This window comes from Theobroma cacao, chromosome 6, assembly GCF_053813885.1.
Source record: "Theobroma cacao isolate CCN51 chromosome 6, ASM5381388v1, whole genome shotgun sequence".
Taxonomy (NCBI): Eukaryota; Viridiplantae; Streptophyta; class Magnoliopsida; order Malvales; family Malvaceae; genus Theobroma; species Theobroma cacao.
Window position 1 is genome coordinate 24,958,418 of NC_142644.1, and position 20,559 is coordinate 24,978,976.

General features: G+C 30.3%; 1 protein-coding gene across 1 annotated transcript; it reads left to right on the plus strand.

Moving 5' to 3' along the window:
- Positions 1-1,503: 1,503 nt before the first annotated feature.
- LOC18596148 (LOB domain-containing protein 22-like) lies at positions 1,504-2,236 on the plus strand. The gene is given in 3 exon segments (XM_007024441.3): positions 1,504-2,146; positions 2,149-2,208; positions 2,211-2,236. Coding segments are annotated over 3 exon segments (729 nt in total).
- Positions 2,237-20,559: the final 18,323 nt, after the last annotated feature.

A 20,559-nucleotide genomic window follows, 5' to 3' on the forward strand; every position in this document is an offset into this window, starting at 1 on the left:
CCAATCAATCTAAAACATATACTAAAAAGTTATCCTTTTAAGCAATGTAAGATCAATTCTACAATTAACTTTAGCTATCATAATGACCAAAATGCCTTTCAAAAAAAATCATGATGATCAAAATGTTTTCTCCATTTAAAAAATTATTCACCACTGTTGTAGAATTGTTAGATGTCTACGTTTTTGCAGTTAATCATCGCATGCTTCTGCTGTTCTTTGATTTGGTTGATGCTGGTTTCAAGGTGCATATTTGTTGCCATAAAACATAAAACTGTATGTGTCTCGTTTTTCTTCTTTAATTCTTTACTATTGATGATTGGTTCCGTCAACAAATTTTGAACTACAGCTTGCAACCATCATTTTGGCTTTGCTGTATTCAGGTTGAGAGCATTCTGTTTAACTCTGAAAGATCAGAAGGAAAGCCAGAGAACATGTAACCATAGAACTAGATCACATTCATCTTTTTGTCCAGCAAGTACACAATTCTTTAGTTTGTTCAGCAAGTACATCTTTTCAATGAGATTGATGAATCTTGTCCGCTCTGTGGATTATTTAGATTATGTAGTTTTGAATTCAAATTGATTATGTGTATGGGTAATTTAGATTCAGAATTGTTAAGCTTCATACAAGCAATGTATATATGGCTCCTGTATACCCTGCCAAAAAGTCATCTTTTGGCTTCACCATTTTGATTCACCAAAGTTAAGAATGAAATTCAATACTCCAGCCAACAGCTGGTTGGCATTCCGTTATCGAAGGATGCCATGGTTGAAACAAGACCCATTTCTTCAGGGAACCTGTCCAGTCGAAGAGTACCAAGCTTTAAGAGTTGAGTTTGATCTGAAGCTTCAAGAGAGCCTTCTGAAACACTATATTTTCTCACTTCATTAGCCTACAAAACAAGATGGTCGGTTGAAATTCCCTGGAAATAAACGTTCAGAAATGAATGGGAGAGAGGAATGTCAATGACTTTAAAACTTAATGGTAAACTCAAGTTCTGGATTCAAAATTAGGCACCAAGGGTGGGGAGATGAGGTGGGTAAAGAGATAAGGGTGATTTACTCCCTATTTTTGCAATCAATGTATCGTCAAAAAGCCAATATAAAAGAAATTCAAAAACGCAACAAAATAGGTAATTGGGATGAATCTATTTCAAGTTCCCTCAAAAAGATATCTCGAAGTCGTAGTCTGCCAACTTGCCAAACCTGTATAGACTAACAACAGCCCAAAAATATGTATCATAACAGAATTCGTTAACTCTCCCTCTCTGACCCTTTCTCTTTCATATATTAACCTGTCTGTCTTTCCTTTTATTTCTCTGCATCTCCCATTTTCCCCTCCGTATTTCCCATCCCACCAGGAGAAAACAAAGGAAGAACCAAAAATCACCAGAAATAAACATTTCCTCAAAAGAAAAATAAACTGCACCATCCCCGGCGGCAACGCATCCGATATCTCATCCCTCCAAACAATAAGAAATAAGAGAAACACCACCACCAAAATATGAGCATTCCAAGAACTGGTAGTAACGGCACAACACAAGCTTGCGCTGCGTGTAAATACCAACGCAGGAAGTGCGCTCCTGACTGCATTCTCGCCCCTTATTTTCCTCATGATCGCCAAAGACAATTCCTCAATGCTCATAAATTATTTGGAGTCAGCAACATCACCAAGATCATCAAGAACCTTACTCCTCCTGAGAAAGACATTGCCATGCGTACCATCGTATTTCAATCCGATGCGCGAGCCAATGACCCTGTTGGAGGTTGTTACAGGATTATCCAAGAGCTTCAGCGTCAGATAGAGTACAGCCAGGCTGAGCTTGACCTGGTTTTTCATCAGCTAGCCATATGCCGAGCGCAGGCTCATCAGCAGCAGCAGCAATCTCACTTGCAAATGCACGAACCTGGTGATTCATCGCTAGGTTGTGAAATGGTGAATGCAGACCCTTTGAACTCGTACAATTCGAATTATTACTATGTTGAAGAGCCTCATGAGCAGCAGTTTTCTGTGAACAACAATCATCACCACTTGCAAGAAAATTATGATTCTTGGGGCATACAAGAATCGACAACCTTGGATTCTTTGAACGTCAAGCAGAGTTTTATCAGAGTATCTGATAATGAAGTGAAGCCAGATCTTGACATTCTTGTGAAAGACATAAGATCAGGTTTGAGACTGAAGAACTAGTTGAAAGGAGGTTTATTCCAGGACACAGTTAGTTATGTCATCCTAGAATCAGTTCAACCAAAAGAAGATTCTTGGAAATCATTATCAGTAAAGCCATCTTGAAAATTCGGATTGACATTGGAATCGATAATCCTAAACCCATTCATTTTCCTTCACTCTATAACTACATTTTTTTTTTCTCTTCCTCTCTGTCTCTTATTCCTCTCTCTGTCTCTTCTGTTTCTCTATTTCTTTCCTCTTCCAACGATATCTTTTCCAATTAAAAAAAAAAAAACAAGATTTCTTGATACACAGCCTTAAAACTAGAAGATCAAAAGAAAGAAAAAAAAATAAAAAACACCAAAAAAATGCCCCGAAATATAAAAACCTGCACTGCTAGCATCTGAGCACAACTATTGGAGGTGCAGCCCTATAAACTTTTTGCGAGACGCAATATCTCAATGTGCACAACCCTTTTGGTTGGAGGAGTCTTGTGCATCATCGAGGCGTCAATCCTCATGAAGTAGATTTCCCGACGTGCAGGTTTACAAACCCGATCACTCGACCTGAATGGGAAGTCGTTAAGTGATTAACCATTTAATTAAATCTATAATTTCCGATGAAGTACTAGATATAGATTTAAATTTATTAAAAAAAAGATATGTTTCGATCTATGATTTCAATTAGAGTTCAAGAGTTCACTTACTGTGAAGAATTTATTAGCATTCCTCCTTGAAAGAACAATACCTATTAGCCTTGTGTAATCTTATTTTAGAGTAATTTATAATGCTTAATATCATATTTAGCAATATTTTTCTTAATTTCTATTTATTACTTTGCATTTCTTTTTTAATTTGTTTAAATTTTCTTCTTTACCTATTATTAAATATCTGAAATTTTTCTTGGAGAGCTCCCTGGCCGGTTTCTTTCAAAATTTACAGAAGAGGGTCAAGATTTTAAACTTTATATTTTGTCATTTTTTAATTATTATTTATTATTATTTTACCTTCTTTGTTTTTATTATTTTCCAAATAATTATCGATTTTATTGAATAAATGAATTCAATATTATATATATTAAGAATTCTTCTAAATCCTCCCAATGTTGTCTCTACAATTTTCTTGAAAAGTCATATTATCGAGATTTTCATTTATGAGTTGAATAAAAAGTTTCTATGCATATGATTCAAACATGTAATAATGATTGAAATTTATAATTTTGTTAAATAGTAAATGCAAATCTTTGTATCAGAAACTTTTCATCACTTAGAGAATTTCTCGAGAAATTTATCTCTATAACTTCAAAAATCTTATCATCGGACACTATCATTCACTTTCAAGAATCAAGATCTCAAATGAATGCAATACAACAAGGAATGGATAAAGATGATGCAAAAACAAAGAAAAAAAATGACATAATATCCAAAAAAGCTCTTGAACTGTACAAGAATATTTAATTTAATTTGTACATTTTTATTATATTCAATTAAGTCATTATATTTTTATTTTGAATTAAATCTTTATTACTAACTGTTGATTAATTGTCGTTTGTTAAAGTTACAACTTTGTTGAGCCTAGCTCTAGATCTTGGGTCCTTTTTATACCAAAAACGGTGTCTGATCTTGTGTTTTGGTTTATGATGCTAGTTGGTAGATCTAGAGGCATTGATCCTCGATTTAACTTCTAATAGATTATCTTGACGGTAAATGGTTAAAAAGGTTTATTTAATCTTCTTGATGTTTTAAAAATATGAATAAATGATTTTAAGACATGTGATTGGCAAGAAAAAAGCAAGTCAGCAACCAAAAATTCAATAAGTAACATCTTTATCGACATCATGTACCACATGACAGTATCATCCTCCCATATGACATGGCATTAAATTGATAATTGTAATTTTAACTAACGGCAATTAGTTAATGATTAGCAATAAAGGTTTATTTTCAAAATAACAAAATAAGTACTTGATTAAATGTAATAAAAACATAGGGGTTAAATTAAATTTTTCTTGTATAATTTAAAAGCTTTTTCGAATATTAAACAAAAAATTTATTTATTTATTATTTTTTATCATTTTTATTTAGATGTATGCATTTCATTATTCTTTATTTGTTCTTATTTTCTTATGTATTTTTAAATAATAGCTCAACTCATAATTTCTCACTTCCTCTTTGGAGTTCTTTGAGCTTGTCAGTCAATGAAGAGAACATACCCTTTAATCCATCATACTTTTCTCTCCATGCCTCTCATTCTTGATGCAATCTATGAATTTCCTTTTCTGCTACTCTAATTATTCTTCAATTTTCATTTTGACCTTCAACTCCACTTTCTCAACCTCAAGCTTTTGCTTTGCCAGTTTTATTTCTAACAGAACATTTTGAGGTTTTGGACCAATTGATTAATTAAAACCCTTTTCTGAAGAAAATACTATGTTTTTAACCTACCTTGGGTGCCATGCCAAGTATCTAGAAGTAACTTTATCAGTGAATCACCCTTGACTTACTCTGCATGTTTTCTTCTAGGTGGTAGCTATATCTTCTATTCTCTTTAATGTTATGGGCTCTTCATAGAAAAACTTTAATTAATTAAGTCGATGAGTCATTGGAACAAATTGCTCAGATCTGAATTACTATTATACTATGATTGAGGCAGCACTTGTCAAACCCTGTTCTATAAAATAATTACGACGTCATTTACATGCTTAATAGAATGTTTGCATGTTTAGGAAGTTCGAGGAATCGTTAAAAGACGATATTGCCCCTAATGGTACCATTAAGTCGATTAAGCCTCGAACTAGTTCAAATAGAAATTTTGAGGTGATTTTTGGAGTGTAGGGGCAAAATCGTAATTTTCCATCCACGGACAAAATTTGAGATTTTGAGAGAATTTAGATCAAATTTGACAAATTGGAGAATGGTATGAGTATAAGGGATGAAAAATATGTCTATGGGCAATTTTTCAATTTTTGGGGCAAAAATGTAATTTTTGACTTTTACGGAGCTAAAATGTAAATTTCAAAAATTACTCCACCAAGACTTTGGATAAGTCTGAGAATTTTATCTAAGATATGGATATGTGGGACAAGTGTATGGTGAAAATTTGGAAATAAATGGATGGCTAGAATTTAAGGAATTAATAAAAAAAATGAATAAAATAATATTATATTATTTTAGCCTTTAAAAATGTCAAAATTCCAGAATTCTCATCTTCTTCAGCTGTCCAAACCAGGAGAGAAAAAATGGAAAAAGAAATAAGAACCCTAGCTGAAAAAATTTGGGGAAAATCAAGAGAAATGAAGAAATCAAGCATTAAAAAGGTAAATTTCATTGATTTTCCTTGTGATTTTCACTACCCATGCATTTTTTTTCTCATTTCCATGCTAAATTAGAAAGTGAGTATGGACACCCATGCTGGCCAAACCTCCATGGATGAGTTTTGAGCATGAGTTTTGGTTGATTTTAATTGAATTAAGTGATTTTAGTTAGGTTATATTGAAATATAGCAAAAATAAGCTAAAGAAATAATTTTCTCCCATTGAAACCCATTATGCCGAATTTTCTAGGGGAATATTGGCTGCTGATCTTGATGTTTATTTGAGGAATTATGATGAATAATGATGAATTATGAACCTAGAAAAATAATAGAAATTTTCGGAGCAAAAATACGAATTTTTACCCACAAGGGGTATTTTCGTAATTTGCTATCAAGACTGATAATTTGCACCACACTGAGGGACATTAAGTCAATTTGGGTGCAATTGAGGTATAGAAACTGAAAAAAAAAATTAATTTGGAGTTTAAACGGACGCGTATATCGATTTATTGGGGAAAAGACCGAAATAAGCTAACACCGCGTTTAGGTAAAATTTAGACATTTTGCACTTCATATCATGCATTAGTAGTATAAATTAGTTTATTTTGATTTAGTACCAAAGTAGTAAATCTCTTAATTGTGCAATTTGTCACGGTGGCGAATCCTCTGGCAAGGGCAAAGAAATCGCACCCGATGAGTAATAGTTGGAGTACCCGAATTTAGTTTTCGGAAACTGTGAGTAAACTTTTTATCATCTTAATTATCTATAGTAGTTTTATACAATTGTGTGATTTTATGAAAAATGAGTTTAAATGGTAAATTGCTATGTTTTAAGAGAAATTGTGTCACGACCCGGTACTCCCCTCGAGCTCGTGACAACCGCCGCGGTGTCCCGGTAGACACTTATTGCCCGGAATGTCAACCCGAAACCCCGCAAGGCTTTACTATCAGTTTCTCTGTTCCCTTGTGAGCAACCATTGTCAAATATCGTGTTCTAAAATATTTTAAGCTGTTTCCAACTTTAAACAAATAAAATATTAATCTTTCATCTCACAAGGGTATTTTGATCATTTTTCTCAAAAATTTTAAAACTGGCTAAAACGTAATATACAAGTACAAAACACACAATTCATATTCAAAATGAGTTTAAAAGTCTAAAATCTTCATTTAAAACGAAATTATGGTTATTTGAATATAATAAGAAAATAAAAGAAATATTAAGTAAAATATTCTATTTTCTTATAAAATAATATTTATAGAGTTATACGTGAATAATTTTTATAACGTAAAAGTTAAATAAATTTATACATACTTAAATACAGTAAGTCAAAATATTTAATTTAATTTACAATAACAAGAGTGCTCCCGAATAAACAAAAGTAAAGAGGACTGTGAACCTACGGTTTGGAAAATGCAGATCCCACTGTAGTCCTCGATGAGATCAGCTATCTACAGTCTATACTGAATCTGAAATGGGTGGAAAGGACGGTGGTGAGATTATAAAATCCCAATGAGTAAACAAACATCATCATAAACATCTAGAGTTGAGTACATGGAGACAATAAAGTAAATCATCATAAACTGGGTTATAGCATTAGAACACATTTTGTTCAAAACACGTAAAGAGGCTTATGAATCTCATAAAAATCTAGGCTTGTGCCATAAATCCATTCTCGGGGACACCTTGACCGAGGCATCCTACCGAGACCGCCAAGGCTATTAAAATTCACATTTCACATAAATCATGTTTTTGTTTTGAAAACATAGCTGTTCCTTGGCGTTGGTTGAGTTCCCCCTCACGTGGTGGTTTAGCGTGAAGTGAACCCTAAACTTTACCCCAGGAGATACCCTACGCGCCTCTCCGTTCGAGGTAAGAATATAATGGGGTTTACCGTGCCCCTCTAAAAGGCTGGTCCACAGAAACCCCCTACTGCAGTGATTAATTAATATATAATCCACCATATAATAAAACTCAATAACATGATATGGCAATTTCGTAATTCGTAGTTTTTCAAGGTAACCAAACAATTCGCATTTCAATACAATTGCCAACTATCCAATCATGCTCGATTTATCATAAGCCAGTTAATTTAAACAATCAAATTGCCACAATTAACAGTCTCCGTGTACTCTATTTTTCAAAATCACTATTAATTTCAAAACAATTTATAATTTAATTTCATTGAAACTCATTTATTCATAAAACATGAAAATTTATCTTTTTAAATTCCTTTTTCCATAGAATTCATGAAAGCATCTAAAAACCACCCTAGATAATTAAAATGACAGTAAGTTTACTCATTATGTCTAGAATGCAGACTTTCGAAGCACTCTGTCTACTGGTCCTCGGATGCAATTTCCTTGCCTTTATCGGAGGACTCACCACCTTGACACAATACAAAATCGAGAGTTTCACCAAGTTGGTACTAAATCAAAATTAAACTAATTTAGATTACCAATGCATGATATGGAATGCAAAAATGCACTGGTAACTATTTAAACCCAGTATTGGCCTAATTCGTCTTATCACCCGATTAAATTCCTAACGGGTCCGTTTAAACTCCAATTTAATTCTTTTCAGTTTCTATACCTCAATTGCACCCAAATTAACTTAATGTCCCTCAGTGCGGTGCAAATTATCAGTCCCAACAGCAAATTACGAAAATACCCCTAGTGGGTAAAAATTCATATTTTTGCTCCGAAATTTCCCATTATTTTTCTAGGCTCATAATTCATCATTCCTTAACCAATTCTCCTAGAATAAAATCAAACTCATCCTCACTCACTACATGGTAAATTCAGCCATTAATGGTTGGGGGAGAAAATAAATTCTTTTCTTGTTGTTTTGTTTCTAAATATGCTAAACTAACTAAAAACACTAACATAAATTAAAATCAAATAAATCCAACAACTTTCTCTCTCCTAACCCATTTTTTCAGAATTGAATTCATCATGAAAATATGTAATTTAATCATGGAAAATAAAGAGAAATGCTTGGGAATAAGAAAACTCAAGCTTAATAGAAAAAAACTCACCTTTTTCACTTAATTTCCTTGAAAATTCACACTTTTTCTTTGATTTTCTCTCTCTAGGGTTTTGTTTTTGTTTTCTCTCTCTTCTTGCTGGTTTGGCCGGCCATGGGGTGGAAGATGGGCTGATTTTGTGCCTTTTAAAAAGGAAAATAATAAATTAATAAAGGCATGACACATGGCATCATGTCATTGGCCCATTTTTAAAATTTTAAAAATTTAAACATTTTATCTCCACCACATGTTTAGTCAAGGGTCAAAGATGAAGACAAAGGAAGACCATGTGCTGGAAAAAATATCCTAGTGGTGGAAAATTACAATTTTGCCCCTGAGGTGGCAAAATTACCATTTTACCCCTATACTCCAAATTATACCGGAATTAAAATTTTTCACTTATAAACCTCAAATCATACTTCAATAAGTCAAATTATACTCCAATAAGTCAAATGGGGTCAAAAAAAATCTTTTTTAAAATTCTCATTTTGTCCCCAGGTGGCAAATGACCATTTTGCCCCTAGTTAGTGAAAATTCCGATTTGACTCCAAATTGATCCTCAAACTCCAAATTACCATTTTAAGTCATCCATGAACTGTGAAACTCTTAATCTCACCTTAAAATTCCTATTTGATCTAGTTTGAGGATTAAATAAACTTTGTTGTACCTCTAGGTACAATACCGACTTTTGTAAATTTTTCGGGACTCTCCTAGCATGCAATCATGCTATCATCACATGTATGTCATGAATAGTATTTTATAAGGTCGGGCTTTACAAATTGTGATTTTATAAAATGATTTTATAAATTTTCTGGGAAATCGAATACTGGTTTTGAAAATAGAGTAATTAGAGACTACCTACTTGTGTTGCAAATTTATGGTTTTGAATTGAATGGCTTATGACAATAAATGAGCATGAATGGCTAAACTAATTTTGGTGTTAGAATTATTAATACTGTGTATTCAGCCTTGAGAGGTTAGGTTGCGATAAATTGTCATGTCATGCTAGAATAAATTTTATTGATTGGTGGATTATATATTAATTATTCACTGCAGAGGGGGTTCCGTGGACCAGCCTATTAGAGGGGCACGGTAAACTCCAATATATTCTTACCCCAAACGGAGAGGCACGTAAGGTATCTCTTGGGGTAAAGCTTAGGGTTCACTTCACGCTAAACCACCACGTGAAGGGGAACTCAACCAACGTCAAGGAACGGCTGTATTTTTCTCAAACTAAAAATATATTTTAAGTGTATACAAAAATTTTAACAGCCTTGGCGGACTCGGTTGGATGCCTTGCGCAAGGTATCACCGAGTATGAGTTTTGGCACGAGCCAAAGTTTTAAGAAATTCATAAGTCAAGTTGATTACTCGATTTATATGAATTGATTTTATTTGGTTGAAATGAGTTGAAAGGTAATGAAATTACAGTATGATGACTTATTTTAATTGTCTCCATTTACTCGCCTTTAGATAGTTTAGATGGTGTTTGTTTACTCACTGAGATTTTATAATCTCACCACCCTCAATTCCCCACATTTCAGGTTCGGGATAACCGGTAGATAGCCGATTGCATCAAGGACTTCAGTTAGCCTTGCATTGTCAAAATTATAGGTTCACAAACTCGCATCTTATTGGTTAGTTGGGGGCCCACGTGTCATTGTAAAAGTAATTTTATACTTTAGTTATTTGATTTAAAATATGTATGAACATATTTAGCTTTTACACCATGTTTTTGACGGGTTTCGGTATTTTCGAAGAAAAATGACGAAAATGCCCCTATGAGCCAGAAAATAGTATTTTATTGTTTTGATTTGGAAAAGACTTATGATTTCTTGAAATGCAAGATTTAATAACTGTCGCTCACCGGGGAGATGCGGAAGCTAATGCTAAGCCTTGCGGGGTTCCGATCGACATTCGGGATAATGAGTGCCTATCGGGACGTCGCGATGGTTGTCACGGGCTCGATGGGAGTTTCGGGTCGTGACAGCACTAATTGTTGCCAAAAGCCCTAACAATAGGACCCATGGTTCACTTTCACAATTGTACAACACCGATTCATGAGGCATCCATGGAGTTCTCCATACTACTTCTAGATTGATAAGCCTTTGGAGTCTTGAAACGCGTTTCTTCCTTGGTTTTCCCTTCAAGCCACACTCTTACAATATTCTCAAATGGGGACACAAGTTGAGAAATATGACTTACGAAACATACTAATTTTGCATCCAAATTGATTTTTGATCCAAAAATTCAAGAGTTATGCACAACCGATAAAAAATCCTTCACCTTTCTAACGTTAGAAACTCAATGATTTTAAATTTTCGGCCACAATTAATGGATGATGAATAGTTGACTTTGTTCATGATTTGTCCAAGTAAGTCAACGACTAATATTTCAACATGCCCCAAAATCTTCAAGAAAATAACCAGCCCATATATTGTCAATGCCATCACAAGTAGGTCTTGTTCATCATTAAGATGTTTCATAATGAAGTCATGCATGAAACTCCATGGGATGCATTCACTTTCCCCCCTCTTCTTCACATAATGATCAACCTTTTAAGCAATGATCCCATGTCATCTTGGCAAGTTTCCTATGATACCCCATTTTTTCCCCCTCCAATAAATCTTATCCATGTTTGTGAGATTTAGGCAAAGTAAAGTTATGTACTCTCTAAGCTTCGACACCATATCTACTTCATTAAATATAAAGCACTAGTATGACAGGTCCTAGAATTGAATCATAGTCCTAATTAATTGGTCATGGTCACCCACTTGAAAAAGTGCTAAGTGTTCATATTCTCATAGAAATCTTGCCTCAATGCTCCCTATTGATCTTATATACCAATCAAATCGGTAAGGTCATTTTGCTTAAGATCAAGGTGAACTTTCTCGAGCAAGGTTGGAATATAGCTTTCTGCTAAATACTCTCCTTGATAATGTTAAATTTCCTACATATGCCATTTCATAGAGACTTTTATAAGAAATGATTAGAGAAACTGGCCTCTATTCTTGATCAAATTTCTAAAATCGTGCACAAGCGAGTATTGAATCTCAAGCAGAAGGCAATAATGTTTTGAGATATTTGACTAGCTTTCACACCAAAATCAATAACCTCAAGTCGAGCCTAACTCAACACTTGATTAATTAGCATGCAAAGGGTAATATTGGAGGCACATGACAATTGTAATAACTTTTTAATTCTTGTTTCTGTACATTAACAGTATTGTGTAAACCTAGGGTATTAACAATTATATAATTAAATATAAACATGAAACGATTAACTAATTATGTTAGAATCTAAAATATGTACATAGATATATTTAATAATAGTGTAGCACGTTCATAAAAAAAATAGTATAACACGACACACTAATACAATTTCTAAATGTGTTGGGTTATGTTTTATATGACATGATTAAAAAACGTAATTAAACTTTTAACACATTTAATTCACAATTAAATTAAAATACCTATAAATATAAATTTATTATTCAAATTTAAAATTTATAATCATAAAAACAATTATAAAAAGATGATAATATAACCAAATATAGTAATATCTACAATAAACCATAATTAAATACATATCATCAACAACATCATCAACCATGAAAAATTTTAAACACCCAAACCAAAATTGAGGACTCCCTCACTAGTGTCACATCATTCCGGTGTAATAAAATCTATTTATGAAATTAAAACAATAAGTTACAAATTAGATAAAAATAAAAAAATAAAATAAAATTTAAGATTTAATTGAAGGCATTACTTTTAATCATATTAATCAACCTCAACAGTATTAGAGTATTCTTGCAATTCTTCCCCAATAATATTTAAATTCCTTGTTACCAGGCTTCTGGCAAATCGTTTAGCAAAAATCTTGCCTAAACTAATTTTAGAAAATCAAAATGGCTTTGTTGGTGGCAGGTTTATTAGCGATAATATTCTTTTAGCTCAAGAATTAATCCATGGGATTGACAAAAAAACTAGAGGAGGAAAGATTGCTTTGAAGATTGATATGATGAAAGCATATGATTATGATCGATTGAGCTAGAATTTTTTATTTATTATGATGCAGCAATTTGGATTTAATGAGCAGTGGATTAGTATGATTCAACAATGTATATCTAACTGCTGGTTCTCATTATTGATCAATGATGTTTTGGTGGGTTACTTTAAATCTGAGAGAGATTTGAGGCAGGATAACTTCATATTTCCATGTTTTTATCTTGGCGACTGAATACTTATTTAGGGGACTGAATGCGCTTTAATGAAAATATTCTTCATTGCACTATTCGACATGCAGTTCAATGTTGGTAAATCATCTATCTTTTGCTAATGATGTAATTATTTTCACTAATAGGAATCACTCATCCATGGGAAAAATTCAGAATTTCTTGGAACAATATGAGATGGTTTATGGGAAGAAACTAATCTCCAAAAAAACTGCTTTATTACTAGCAATAAAATTGCTAACTCTATAGTGCAGTTTATTCATTCAGCCACAGGATTTGCTCATAAAAAGCTACCGATAATTTATTTAGGGGCACCATTATACAATGGACCAAAAAATCATGTCTCTTTGATTTTTTCCTATCTAAAATTAGAGATAGAAATTCTAGATGGGAAAACAAAGTCCTATATCGAAAGGGCCGAATCACTTTGGTAAGGAGTGTCATATATTCGATGTCTCTATATCTACTTCAAGTGTTAAAGCCTCCACTTTGTGTAGTTGAGAAGATTAAAAGAATATTTAACAGCTTTCTATAGGGAGATTCTACAACTTCTAAACATATAAATTGGGCTACTTGGAAAAAAAATCTAGCTTTCTTGGTACTAAAGGTCGCATTGATATTAAAAGTTTAATGGATGTTTTTGAAGTATTCAATATGAAACTTTGGTGGCAATTTCAGACTTAAAATAATATATGGGCACAATTCATGAAGAATAAATATTGTGGTGGTCAAATTCTAACGCAATTCCAAGTTAAAATTCATGATTTTCCCATATAGAAACGATTGAAGAATGGTTGCAGAATCGTTGAAGAGGAAATTTGATGGAAGATAAGAAAAGGTGAACTTTTCTTTTGGTACGATTGTTGGATAAGAGAACAACCACAAGTAAACTATTTCCCTTCTCATTTACAGTTTATGACTAAAGTATGTCATTTTTACAATAATGATAAATAAGATGTGGACTAATTAAAAGCAGTTTTACCTAAGTCTATGATTGAGGATATAATTGATATTCCCATTGAAAAATCCTGTAATGATGTAGAATATTAGGCTTTTTTTCTAATGGTGAATTTTCTACTAAAAGTGCTTGGGAGATAGTTTGGCAAAAACAAACTATAAGTAATGCTTTTAACTTAGTCTGGCATAGAAGCATTCCACTTCTGATTTCATTCTTTTTTGGGAAAGTTATTCATGGATGGGTACTTGTTGAAATGCGCTTAAAGTTTAAAGGTTTTCAATTGACATCAAAAATGCCAATGCTGTTATTCAAAGGAGACTTTGCTCCATGTTCTTTGGTAAGGCCTAACAGCATGGTAGGCTTGGGATTTCTTTAATCCAAATTTTCAAGTTTTTGTTATTCAATCGCAAAACATTATGCAAGTTGTTTTGGCATAGTATTATTCTGGTGATTATACAAAGTAGAGACACATTAAAGTCATGCTACTTATCTTTATGTGTTGGTTCTTGTGGGTTGAAAGAAATGATGTTAAGCGTAGGCAATTAGGAGTCTACCCTCAACAAATTATCTAGCGCATGGAGAGGTGATTTAGAGATTGCAAAATTGTGGAATATTCACTTTCCAAATCAGCAACCAAAACCGCCCCAAATAATTAGATGATTGAACCCATGCTTGGATGAAATCAAGTTAAATGTTGATGCAAGTTCCAAGAATCAATTCCAACATGCCGCAGGTGGAGGAGTTGTGCAAGATCAAACATGTAAGCTCATTTTCTATTTTTCAGAGAATTTTGGTCCTAATAACTCTTTGAAACCTGAGCTTTTTACTCTTCAAAGAGGATTATCTTTATGTCGAGAGTACAACTTCTCCAAAATTTGGATTGGAATGGATGTCATGGTGGTAATGAATATAATACAGGAAAGCAGTTTAGGTTCTTATGATACTAGATATATTTTAGCTTCTATCTGAAATTGTTTGAAAAACTTTTCCTATAGAATCTCTCACATTCACCGTGAAGGGAACCAAGCTACAGATTTCTTTTCCAACCGAGGATATTCACATGAAGGAGTCAAAGTATTTCAGAATGTTAATGACAAACTAAAAGGTATTCTAAAGCTAGATAAGATTAATCTACTTTATATTATATTTAAATAAATGTAAAGAAGTAGTACTTTTTATATATTTTTTGTCTTTAGCTTTTCGTAAAAAGGTAGTATTACTTATCTCATGCACTCGTAAAGTATATGCACGGAAAGTAGTAACTCCATTAGGACTTTTTCTTATCTTTCACATGTAATTCTGGAGTTAAGATTCATGTCTCCCTCCCCAATATATTTTTCTTTCTTATCTTTAGTAAAACTTTTACAAGGTAACTGGCCTTGAGAGATTTTTTCAATTTAAAAAAAATCCAAATTTATAATATCCTCAATAACATTATTTAAATACAGTTCTACAAATTCTACAATATAAAAAATATTTATTAAGAACAAAACATAAAAGATTTCAAGTATAGGTGAAGAATGAGAGTATATCATAGCAACCATGAAATTAAACCTAATCATGCATATACGAACAACTAACCATGAAATCATAATATAAAACATACTTTAAACATCTATAACCATAAAATCCTAAACTGAGATGAAAATGAAAAGCCAAATCTAAAATTTTTGAAACATGAAAGTACATCAAAAGCATAATACAAACTTAACCATGTATATCTAAACTCTAATAAAATCAAATAAACTATGACTTTAAAATAAGAGGATAAACATGAACATATTAAAAGCCTATAACATACAATTAAAGAATAAAGAAAATATAAATTGAATTTTAATTAACCTCTTTGAATTTTAACAGAAAACATAACACAGTGAAAGAAAACACTATAGAAAGAAAGCCAAGACAGTGCCTCTTGAAGATGAAAGAGATCAATCAACCAATGGCAGCTCAACATCAACAAAACATCAGCGCAGCAGAGAAAAAAAAACCAAGACAGCAGCAACAAAGCCAAGAAGCAACAAAAACAAGAAGCAAAACAACCAAAAGTCCTCCAAATCAACATCTTAAAAAACAAAGCACCAAAGTAGAAAACATAGCACAAAAGCCATTAAAAAAGAGAAAGCAATTGGAACAACAAAAACTCAACAGGAACAAGGGCGGAGCTAGCCAATTTTTATCGGGGGGGCCAAAAGCTAAGAAGAATAAAAGTTAAAAATTTTAAAGTTAATATATTAAACTTAACCATTAATAATCAAAAGATTTATAATAGATAATAATTTTATATAACATGTTAATCAAAAGAAACAAAAAGAAAAAAACTTATAATAGTACTTTAGGAAAGTTTTATTCGACGATAGCAATATCTTTCTTAATATAAACAATTAAATTATTTGTAAGAAACTTATCACCTATTTTATTTTAGAGTCTTGTCTTTTTTAATATAAATGACTAAAACATTACTGTAGTTAACATCAAATATTCTTATTTTATTATATTTAAGTTTATAATACTAAATATTAAACTATAATGCATAAAATATAAATAGTTAAATACGATATATAGAATTAATAATTTCTTCTTATACTCTAGATAATTTCCTTTCAATTAAATATAAAGTGTGAAGCACATTAAAAACATATACTCAAGATATTTTTTTTATATAATTAGGATTAATAAAAAATAATATATTGGTGAAATTTTAAACAGTAACCAATAATGCAACGCTAGAACTTATATTTGAGAATTACATATACAATAATTTTTTAATTTCTAAAAATTTAAATCATTATAAATAAAATTCACATAACAGAAAAAAAAAAAAACCATAACAAGTAGAAGATATAACCTATATAACAAAAACAAAAGAATATGATTGATGATTCATATAAATTTAAAAAAGAAAATCTATAGAAACTTAAAACATATAAGCAAATAGAATAAAATTAAAAAAATAAATAAATATAAATAATAATAATAATAATATAAATAAAAAATTAAATAAAAATTTTACTTCTTTATAATTTCACAATACAAGAACAGAAAAGAAAAAAGGAAAAGATGGGTGAAGAAACTTAAAAAATTAAAAAAAATTAAGAACTTAAGTAAAATTAAATGGGACTTGTAAAATCATTTTATTATTTTTTAATTTTATTAATTACTCAATAAAAAATTATTTTGAAAAATTATTAAAAAATATATAATATATAAAAAATTTCAAAAATCTTGGCCCCCCCAATTATAAAGGGACGCTCATGGCAGCAAGGAGAGAAGATAAAACATGGAAAGGCTCAAGCAAACAGAACCAGAAAAAGACCTTAAGCTTTAGACCTTAAGATTGAAATTGCAGAGAAAATGGAGAGTTTGGAGAGAAGCTTTAGTCGACACAACAGTAGAGTAAAGCAAGCTTCAGTTGGCAAAGGAGCTTTAACTGTCATTCGGCATGGAAAAGGGGCCACGGGTCAAGGGCTTCTTATGGGTTTCAAATGATAGGGGAATCTAGCTAAAAATTAGAGATTAGGGATTTGGGGATCTATTTGGCTTCAACTATATATAGTCTTACTGCACGTTTGGTATGGGGAATAGCTATGTTATTCCCTCTCTATTCTCAATCCTTTCCCGTACCTTTGTTTGGTTTAAAATTGAGACACGGAATAACAATTCTGCAGGAATAGAAATTTCATAAAATGGGTTAAAAGTCAGCTTTAGTTATTCCTTTCTCTCCCCCTCCAGTAATATCTATTCCATGAGACATGGAATAGTTGTCAAATATGTAATGACTAAAATGCCCCTTATAACTTAAAAATATTACAACCCTAGACCTATAAATACTTTTTTTCTTCTCATTTTCCCTTCTTCTTTCTCTCTCTTCTCACGTTCTTTCATCTCTCATTCTCTCTCTAATTGGCACTCAACACCGGAGATGATGTTGGTGGTGACGACAATCGAATATGGTCGAAAAGCGTCAATCTAGTCCTTTCCGATAAGATTCAACCGAGATCCAACCAGATCTGGCACTCAACGGCCAAATCTGGCCGCGGGGAAGCACCGAATCTGATGCTTTTCGACCAAATCCCACGGTTGGATCTGGCACTCCATGGCCAGATCCAACCGCAGGGAAGCATCGATCTGGCGCCATAGTGGCCAGATCCGGCCACATGGTGTGCCAGATCGATGTTTTATTACACCAATCGCCTTTCCGACGACCGACCCATGAAGAAGAAAAAAGGAAAAAGGAAAAATATAGAATAAAAAAGAAAAAATTATTTGTAAAATTTAAAATATTATATTTTATATATAATTTAAACATTATTAATATTAATATGACTAAAATATTAAAATATTAATATTTTAAACTATTAATGTTTTATTTATTAAATTATTAAATTTTTAATGAGTATATAAAAAAATAAAAAATTATTAATATTTTAATAACAATAATATTAAATTATTAATAAAATATTATTAATTAAATTATACTAAAATATTGATATTTAAATTATTAATTATTAATATTTTAATTAATTATAAATTTTTAATATTTAAAAAACAAAATAAAAATAAATAATTATACAATAATAAAGGGTATTTTTATCTTTTTATTTTCTATTCCTTTCTTATTCCAAAGTTATTGTTACTAACCAAACACTGTAATAAGTTATAATAATTATTCCTACTCTATTTCATTCATCATACCAAACTACGTAATACTTATTCTATTCTATTCGCACCTCATTCTATTCTCACGTAATAATTATTCTATTTTATTTTGCGAACCAAACATGTCATTAGAGTATTAAGGAATGTTTAAGTTTGCTCAAGTGAATTAGTTATCCGGCTAAGTATAGTCTTAAAGTATAAGCAAACTCTTAGAAAATGTTGAATAGGTGGTAGAGTTAGCAAAGGCATACTTAATTTTTCATTACACACAACAAAATTTAAACATTTTATATTTTATTAAGAATAATAAACTTTTATTATATTTATATTAAACTATACTATATAAACTATAAAGATTACAAGTCCTTATATCAACAAAATTTAAACATTTTATATTTTATTAATGATAATAAAGTTTTATTATATTCATATTAAACTTTACTATAAAAACTATAAAGATTACAAAAACAATATATTTAGATAATCATAATGTATTAGACATTAATATATTATATAATATATTTAATATTATTAAGTTGTAAACAAACCCACTACTATTTTATTGTATATATATGAGATAACACAAATTATATGTAACATAAAATGTTATATATTACATAGTTTGTATAAATAATAACTAATTATAACTAATATGTTATAAAAATTAAGATGATAATTAATAAAATTAATTATTAACTGTACTTATATAACTTGAAGTTTATTATAAGTTAAGTAATACTTATGTATAAATTAAATATATGTATATTATAAGTTCAACCCTAAACATTACTATATATAACTATAACAGTTATAATATATTAATACGTAGGATATTTAGTATCATATATTATTATTAACATTAAGTTATATCAATTAAAATATAAATGACCTGTAATTTCATATTAATATAGGTTTATATATATAGTTAAATTTAAATTGCTATGATTATGATTTGTATATGTACATATAACAAACTAATTAATATATTTTAAGTATATTAGTAATTAATTAGTTTACTATCATTCTTCTTAATAATTTATATTAACTAATATTAGTATATTAAGTATTATTATTTTTGTATAACTTATAGATATAGTCATATATTTATAAATACCCATGATTTCAATTATTAAAATTATAATATGAAACTAATCGCAAAGGATGACATAGTCAAAATAGTATTAAAATTACCCAATATGAATATATAATCAATGCAAAGCATAATGTTATAATGTTATATATAATTACAAAATTTGTATAATTAATAACTAATCGTAAACAATATATATGTTATAAAAACTAAGGTAATAACTTTATTGTAAAATTATTAAGAGTAATCATATAAATAAAATTTATTATAAGTTACATTAATGCTTATATATAAATTAAATATATGTATATTATATTTAACTATACGTATATAATTATACAGTGATATATATTTACATACTATTATCTATAACGAAATATTATTATTATATATATATGTCTAATAATTATAACATATTAATATGTATATATATAAAATGTTAATATATTATATTACTATGATTCTAATTTATATACATATAATAAACTAATATATTTTAAATATATTATATATTAATAAGTTTACTATATATAATAATCTTCTTAATTTATATTAACTCTAGTGTTAGACCATTAAGTATTATTAGTTTCTGTTTAATTATATATCAGATTTTATAATCACTTTTTATAAAATTAAAATGTTTATTATGTTAACATTTTATAAATAACTTTACTGAATTTGGAACTGTTATATTATATTTATGATTCTATTATAAGTTTTCAAAATATAAAAAAAATAATAACCAAAGGAAAACATATTAAAATATTTAAAGCCACCAAACTCACTATATATATATATTTAATTTTCTTAATGTAAAGGATTAATAAATTTTAAAATAATTATTAATATATTTAGAATTAACAATTAAAAAAATAGTTATTTCATTGGAAAGCTCGGCTCTCAAAACTTTTCGACAGATTTTCATCGGAAATTTCATTGGAAAATTTGGCAGGATTAATTTTTTTTTGCACCAAAACTATTTTTGACAGATTTCCAACAAAAATTATTCCCTTGGAAAATTCTATCAGAAATCCGTCAGTACAAGTAAAATAAATTTCCATCGAAATTTCATCAGAATTTTTCAACGAAAAGTTTTCTATCAGAAACAGTCA